This window comes from Galeopterus variegatus, unplaced genomic scaffold (genome assembly GCF_000696425.1).
Source record: "Galeopterus variegatus unplaced genomic scaffold, G_variegatus-3.0.2 Scaffold1470, whole genome shotgun sequence".
Lineage (NCBI taxonomy): Eukaryota > Metazoa > Chordata > Mammalia > Dermoptera > Cynocephalidae > Galeopterus > Galeopterus variegatus.
In genome coordinates, this window is record NW_007727581.1 from 52,997 (window position 1) to 61,728 (window position 8,732).

The 8,732-nt window shown below is 35.8% G+C and overlaps 1 protein-coding gene across 1 annotated transcript in view; it reads left to right on the forward strand.

The window, feature by feature from the left end:
• The window catches only part of LOC103594066 (Down syndrome cell adhesion molecule-like), a gene marked incomplete at its 5' end in the record, with an annotated part of 80,626 nt that overhangs the window by 40,022 nt on the left and 31,872 nt on the right, over positions 1–8,732 (forward strand). Inside the window, one exon of the mRNA XM_008577255.1 lies at positions 3,403–3,681. Within this exon, the coding sequence (XP_008575477.1) occupies positions 3,403–3,681 (279 nt within the window). The remainder of the gene's footprint in view (positions 1–3,402; positions 3,682–8,732) is intronic.

Below are 8,732 nucleotides of genomic sequence, written 5' to 3' on the forward strand. Positions count from 1 at the left end.
TGCTCAGCATGCTGCATAAAGCTCTCGGCCAACATTCATGACCTGCGTGTTTCATTATCACCACTGTACACAAGAAAAACTAGAATTGCAGTTAAAGAAACTGGATTGGGAAAATACTGCTAGTTACCCAAGATGACTGATACCCAACCCATAATTTTTTCACTGTGTTATACTCCTCTGGGGGAAAAATAAAAAAATCTTTCTTCCCCCCATGAAGAATATGCAAGTAATTTTTGAGGGACGACACACAGAAATATATTAGCCTGATTTAACATTCTTGTTGAAGGTTTAGAAAGAATAAGAATCTAATAAGAATCTAAGTTGACGTTTGGCAGTATCAATGGCTCTGAGCTGCCTCAGAGGAAGGACCCCTACCAGCATATAGGATTAAATACACAAACCTAGTAATAAGTGACATTTAGCAGATATTTACATACTTCTTGTGGAAAGGTTATGTCAAAACCTGGTACATGTGACATTCAGAATTTCTGCTCCTGTAATATTACAAGCATTTATTGTCAACAAGATTCAGGAAATTTATCCTATTTAGATCATATAATGAACCAGATAAAGTAATCACTGTGTGTCAAACAGATGTTTCAGCTTTCCCAAAATCACGAGAAGAGGTTTTTAATCACTTTGTTTACTTTTTGCCTCCAGTTTTATATCTTATAAATGTAAAGTACGAGACTTTGGACCTGTTAAAAAATTTTATACAGTAAACATATGATTCAGCTGAAACAAGAAAGGCAGCATATGTCGTGAAGAGAGAGTGATATGGTTGACAAATTGTGGTTTAATGCATTAATTTACATTCTGGAGTCATGTGGCAAGCAAAACAATACCCAGCAAACCTGATTTTGACATTATTCTGGGAAAATGACTTTTCCCTCTAACTAAATCCTTCTTTAATTGTGAAAAATTTTATTTTAACTATTTTGGATTTTCTTTTGTAAATATGTTTTAAAATATTTTGAATATATCTTTTTTTTCCATTTAATATATTAACCATACCTTATAATTCAGAGCCTTAATTAGGTACTGTGATTTTGTATTAATTACAAAAAGCTGACTGTTGAAGGCTGTGTGCTTCAGTACGAAATCTCCCTCAGATGCTGTGCGTGCTGCGTTCTTGTATCTACTCTTTACAGTCCATTCTTAGTTTCTAACCCTCCTTTAGCATGCCACTGTGTCTTCTCACTAAGCCCTCAGCAGTATGCCAGAGTTCTCAGATTCCGCTTTAGACCAAGAAATAAGAGATAACTGAGAGTGTCGTAGTGGTTTAAAATGAGGTCTTCACAGCAAGGGGTCAGCCCCTGAGTGATAGGAGTGAGATTAGCTTCCTGACACTTGTCTTCAGTGCACTGGAGGCATACTTCTTGATTTTCAGCAGCGTTGTTTTATGGCTAAAGTTTCTAAAATTTAGTTCTGTAATAATAATTATATTGCTAATTTATAATTTAATAATTTATTAAATAATAATATTCAAGAATTTAAAATGTTAAATAATAATATTTAATATTATTAAATAATATTTAATAATTTATATTGCTCTATAATTCGATGATACCTACAAATATTTTGAAATTATGGAAAGCATGGGGTTTTGGTTTTTATTTTGTTTTTAATGCTAATTCTTCTGTAGCTACTTCTTGCCTCTCTTCTTGAAAAATAGTGTGAACATTCCCTTCCTCTATCCTCTAATGGTCTTCTGCTATCAGGGGACATTTAACAGTTCCTTATGTAATAATTTTTGGCAGTCTACAGCATGTATTGTTTTCATATTAAAGAGCTAAGTCAAAAAATATTCTGCCTTACCTTTCTTTCTTGATTTGGAGAATGGAAAGTAAATCCTTATATATTTCTTCTCCCTGTTGCAGCTGATAGAGAAATTGAGTTCTTTCCCTTGTCCATTAACTTTTCAACTTAACTTTTTCTCATCTTAAAGGCTTATGAAATAGAATCAATGCTAAGAAACTGATTCAGATGCATGCTAAAGTTTATGAACCATTTTGCTAACTCATGCAGNGTGAATGAATGAGTGGTTTCTTCATTCTTATTTATCAGCTGGATCCCATACATCTCCCGAGTTGGTAGGTGAAATGAACCTACAATTGATTAATGAACAAACTCTGCTGATGTCCTGCTATATAACAATTTCATCCTGTAAAACTACCTAGTATACTGACTGGCTTATATTAGTTATTACATGCTTAATCATCTTAGTTTACACCCTGAGTCATTTCCAAGCCCCAGCATAAAAATAAACTTTTTCTTTAAAAAAAAGTATGCAGGAAGTACATTAAAGGCAAACAATCTGGCTCTGATAGCAGCCAGATAGACATGATTTGAGCCCTTATCGAACAGTTAACTAGTTCTAAGACCAAGACTAAAGTCACATCATTGAGTCTCAGTTTCCTTATCTGCCGAGTGAGGCATGAATAATAGCCACCTTGCACGGCTGATAGGAAGTGCGTATTAATAACCTGCCCATGATCCCTAACCAGTAAGTAACCAAGGTTTGTTCCTCTGGCTCCATTTTAACCATTTATGGATGCTAATATCCTGGGAGGTCGCTAACAAGGCACCAAGGAAAAGGGGTCCTGAGGCAAGAAGGGCAAACAGGAGTTTATTAGGAAAATCAAATCCAGAAAGAGCTTTCCAGACTGAGTTGAGCTGTGTCTGTGGCTGACAGCTGAAGGCTATAACCTTGTTTCCATTAGCAACACATCTCAACAACTCAGACAACATGCCACGTACCAGGTCATAATTTAAGGTCATGCACATTTGATGTGTAAAATTAAGAGGTACAGAGTAAAGATGCAATTATCCTAACATAAAGTATTTGTAATTAATGGTTGCTGTTAGTTTGGCATAAAAAAGAACTTTAACAATAAAATTGGAATCTCTGCTTTTTCAACTGGTTTAGAGCATGCCTATTCACAAGGCATGAAATGGATGGAAGGGGGAACAGTAATTGTAGTGCTATTAATAGCAAAGCAGGAAAGAAATCCCCTCTTGTACACATCATTTTTAGAGACTCTGAAAAGAAAACCAAACCCAGATCCCTCTTTCACGGTATTTACACTGCAGAGTGAACAGTCTGAAATGTTGTCATTCAAAAATGATTATTGAATTTAAAATAAAAGTTTATTGAACTAAATTAGGTTAGGCATATTTGCTGAAGTATCAATCAAGCCATGCTTTTAATTTAGAATAACAAGGAAATTCAAACAGCAGCATAATTTCAATCTTCTACAATTTATATATTTACATGCTATATTAGTGATTGTACTACTCTTTCAATGCTGTGAAAAAAGGTTAAAGGAAAAAAGAATGTAGAATATGCAGAAAATTTGTTGTTATCTTTCCTCTATCACTTTTTTCTTTCTTCTTTTTCAGTTCCACCTTTTATCCAACCTTTCGAGTTCCCAAGATTCTCCATTGGGCAGCGGGTCTTCATCCCATGTGTTGTGGTCTCAGGGGACTTACCCATCACAATCACCTGGCAGAAGGATGGGCGGCCCATCCCAGCAAGCCTCGGGGTGACCATTGACAACATTGATTTCACAAGCTCTTTAAGGATTTCCAATCTCTCCCTGATGCACAATGGGAATTACACCTGCATAGCACGGAATGAGGCAGCAGCCGTGGAACACCAAAGCCAGCTAATTGTGAGGGGTAAGTCCAGGAATGTGGGCCACATGGTGTCAATAGAGTTGAAGTCAACAATGTTTGAAGATGGTGTGACTTGAAATATTGTGAAAATCACTGGAATTCATAGAAATCCATTCTTCTCCCATTAAAAAAATTACATCTGTAGAAACCAACTATGAATTCTCCTAAACTCCAAGCCAAGGTTTTATTTACCTAAAATATGATGTTTGCAATTAGTAACTAAGAAAAAGGGTGAATGGACAGATGGAAGCTATGGATTTAATTCATGAAAAAGGGCTTTCATACACTAACCCAATGATTTTCAAGGACCAAAGTCTGTGGTCTGTGAGCTCTTTTTTTATTGTATATGTTTTATATATCACTTTGTATAATACTTCTTGTCATTTAGATAAATGGCTTTTAAAAGTAATATTTCTCAAATATTATATATCATATATCACAGTTTTTCTAAAGAGCCACAAAGTAGTAGGTTTTTACATATTTTGTTTTGGTTTCAGAAATGTTGTTTTCTTTGCCCCTCTCTTCTATTTAGCATTAAATCTATCATTATTTTGAGAAGTTGTTGTGACACTTTAAAATTAAGCAGAGAATGGTAATGTTTATGGAAAAAAATTTTAAGTAGGTTAGTCTAATTTGTAGAAAACATGGGCAGTGGTCTCAGTACATCCAAAATGTTACCCAAGTCACCAAATTCCCATTGAGCTTCCACACTCCTCATCTGCTAAATAAGTAGCTAGTGTTCTTTAAGGCATGTCAAATGTGGACATTCTATGATTTTATGATTCCCCAAGAGCAGAGTGCATTAATCTGCCAATACAATCTTCATCCACATTGCAAAAGCAACTGTATGAAATAAAAAAATTATGTTAATGTTGGTAGTTGGCATTTTTTAATTCCTAAACACTGGGGTCTCAGTGTAACTGTTGGGAGGAAAATGATCTCCATTATCCTCAGGATAGTCAGTGGATCTGAGCAGACCCTTTTGAGCAGTAGATTCCCATGTCCTTCCTCAGTCCTCTACTTTTGTCCCCTTGACCCCTGTCCTTCCTTTCTACTGAAAAGTAATGCACTTTCTGTCTACTTGTCAATGAATGAAAGTGATGCATACTTAGAAGTCACGTAAAGAAACCAACTCTATATTTCCGAAAAAAATTCCCTGAATGAGTAAGAGAGTGTATCTTCATTCGGATTCAAACTAAAGATACCCATGACATTTTTCTATTTCTACCTTGCACTTTTGAGTATGAGTACAAGAACTAAGATACTTAATTTTTCCCATTTTTCAAAGATGAATAAAAATGGGAGTCTATCTGGTGTCTGTTTACCAAGTGTTTCCTTCTGAGCAGAATTGACTCTTACCATAATCTGTGAAGGGCGAAACAGTACATTATCAGCCTGTCTTATGCATAATCTGCTCTGAAGGGTCCAGGTCGGGGAACAGAAATGTTAGGTAGAAATGGACATGGATTTCGAAGGGCGAAACAGTACATCATCAGCCTGTCTTATGCAGAATCTGCTCTGAAGGGTCCAGGTCGGGGAACAGAAATGTTAGGTAGAAATGGACATGGATTTTCTCTGTATCACTTGCCCTTGCAGAAAAGGCAACCAGACTTTTTGGACCAAGGCAAAGGTCAAATGAACTGAAATTGGGCCTAGCTATTTGGGAACCTATAGCTGATCACAATCTGGATAATGGCTTCATGTGATTGTTCTTCAAATACATTACATAAGCTTCTGTGAAATTAACATTAAGTCATCAGTTAGGTGATATAGCCCCGAGGAAAGAAATGTGCTTCACAAACAGGTCAGTATGACTGGAGAAGTAGGTAAGAATGCACTATAGAATCTCCTGGGAGATTTAAGAAAACACTGACGTTTTTTTCTGGTCCCAACCCAGACCAATTAAATCATAATCTATGAGAGGAGATCCATTTCCCAGATCTCTGGGGAATTATTCTTTTCTTTCTTTCTTTGCTTTTTTTTTTTTTCCAAAATCAACAGTTAGTTGTTCTCAAATTTTGTTTCACATTAGAATTGCATGGGGAGCTGTAAAATAAGATCCTGATGTCCAGGCTGCAGCTCATACTGATTAAATAACCATCAGGCATCAATAATTTGTAAAGTCCCCAAGTTGATTCTAATATGCAGCCAAGTTTGATTCCTAGCACCTTGGGGTATTTGACTATGCAGCTGTTTTAAAAGTCTGGATTTTTTTCTAAATGTAGAGAAAGGCCATTGGTGATTTTAACCAGGGCAGTGGCATAGCCTGATTTATCTTTTTAATTACCACACTAGCAGCTGTGTGAAGAATGAACTAGGCCAGAAAGCAAGGATAGCAGGTAAGAGGCTATTACAGAAGCTAAGGCAAGATGAAAGTCCCCTGGGTGAATGAAGGTGTTAATGGTTGGGGTAAGAAGAAGCAATTGAATTTGCAACATGTTTTGGAGGTAAAGCAAATAAAACGTTTATAGAGTAAATATTGCAAATAAGAGAAAGAGCAATTCATAATGGTATCACATGTTTTGCATAATAACAAGGTGAAAGAAAGTGTCTTTAACAGAAGCAGAGAAGAAATAAGGAGAAACAGCTTTGACAGGGGCAACAGTGATATGGAGAAGTGAGAGGGCCCAGGCATGCCAATATTTAAGGTTCCAGAATAAGAGGACAAAAAGTCAGCAAAAGAGACAAAAAGGGAAAAGGAGCAGCCAATAGAGTAGATGGAAACCCAGTGGACTTTGGGGCCCTGGAAGCAAAATAGGAAATGTATCAAGACAGAGAAGTAATGAAGTTTCAAATCCAGTTGAAAGTAGAGAAAGAGGAAAACCAAGAGTTGGTGGATCATTTAGGAAGATGGATATTGCTTATGACCTTGCAGAGTAGCCAGGCTGCAGCGAGTGCCTGAGTAGAGGAGCTTAAGAAAGGAGGTGAATGTGTAGGAACTCAAGAAAATACAACTCTTTCCATATTTTAAGGAATTTTTCCATTTTAAGGTATTTTGCTAAATGGAGAGTAAGTTGGAAATAGACAAGGGACAAGGGAAGGTGTTATTTTTAAGACTAGGTATTTTATAGCATGCTTATATGCATATGGGAAAAAGCCAGTAGAGAGGGAAAAAATCATGTGGCAAAATAAAAACTAAGTTATTACAGAATCAGAGTCCTTGTGTTAGTGAATTGGCATTGGATTCTTTGCACCAGTGGAGTATGTTCAAAGTAGTATAATAACCATGGTGAGGGGCTCCAGAAAGTAGAACTAACAGGAATGATTGAAAATTATAGCAGGGCATGTTTTGGGTCAAGTAAGTAGAAATTTTTAAAAAAAATTATGTAATAGGACCAGATTTAAAAGTATTAGATTTATCCTCCTATCATAAACTATACAAGTGAACAACAACATATGAAGACTTGTTTTCAGAAAGTGCAACATGCAGAAAAAAAATTATGTAATAGGACCAGATTTAAAAGTATTAGATTTATCCTCCTACCATAAACTATACAAGTGAACAACAACATATGAAGACTTGTTTTCAGAAAGTGCAACATGCAGCACAGGGCTGTGATTCTTGAGAGAGGGGAAGTGTATGAGGTAAGCTCCACATTCATCCCAGATTTCTGCTTGGGGAACTTTTCAAATTATGGCAGAGGGAGGCAGTGCTCTATTTGAGTGGAGAAACAGGAAAAAATTTAGAGCTACTGCAATGACTGGATATTGCAGGGTAGAGAATCTGTTCAGAAAAAGATCTCAGGAAATCTATATGTCTCCTTTTCAGTATTCAGCTAACTACTATGCTTCACATGCACAGGGTGAGCCCCTGTGAGACCCTGCAGAGGTTATACACTGCTTGAAAATGTTGGGGTTCTAATTAACCAGACAGAGAATATATGGGGAATTTGGCTGAAATCTCAGAAAGGCCACACAGTAAGAGTACGGCTAATCTAGCACTAAAATAATGGATGCACTAGGCCAGTCCTAAAAAAGCCTGGAGGGATTTTTGACAGGATTAGGCTTCTTTACCGGTAAGTAATTGTCTGAAGAACACCATTCAGAGCTTAACAGAAAGACAACAAAATATAGTCTTTCAATAGCATAGCATATCCACCATATACTCCACACAAAAAATATTACTAGATATGTGAAGAAGCAAGGAAATTGAACCATGAGAAGAAAAAAACCAGAAACAATTAAAATAAACCAACAGATAGATGCAGCAGATGCTGGAATTAGCAGACAAGGTTTTAAAGCAGCTATTATCAATATTTTTCAGGATTTAAATGAAAGATGTACACAATGAGTGAACACATAGGGAGTGCAAGAGAAATGTAATACTTTTTTTAAAAAAAGAACCAAAAGAAAATTCTGTAACAGAAAAATAGAGTACCTGAAACAATAAACACACTGAGTCTATTTAATTGAAGTTTGAGTATTTCCAAACAAAGAATTCCTGAATTTGAAAAGAGGTCAAGAGAGAAATTTCCAAATTTTTTCCCAGGGAGATATAAGACCAAAAAATCATAGACAGTGTCTCATTGAACCTTGGACAATATCAAGTAGGTGTATATATAGTTTTAGAAGGGGGGCAGGGATAATATATCTGAATGATAACAAATGGGAAATTTTCAAATGTGATGAAAAATATAAATCTATATATCAAAAAGCTCAATAAAACCTAAGAATAATAAATACAAAGAAAACCATGCCATAATCATAATCAAATTGTTAAAAACTAACACTAGAGAGAAAATATTAAAAGCACCCAGAGAAATTAGACTCATTACATACAGGGGAACAAATGAAGAAAATTGCAGACAGCTCATCAGAAACAATGCAAGCCAGAAGAGAATGGAACCATATCTTTAAAGCACTGAAGGGGTAGTGGCAAAGAAGTTGACAATGAATGATTCTATAAACAGCAAATTATATTCATATATTCTTCAAAAATGAAGAAGAAATGACATTTTCAGATGAGCAAAAGTTGAGAAAGTTAATCACTGTCAAGTTTTCATTACAATAAGTATTAAAGAATGTCCTTCAAGTTAAAAGAAAATGATTCCCAG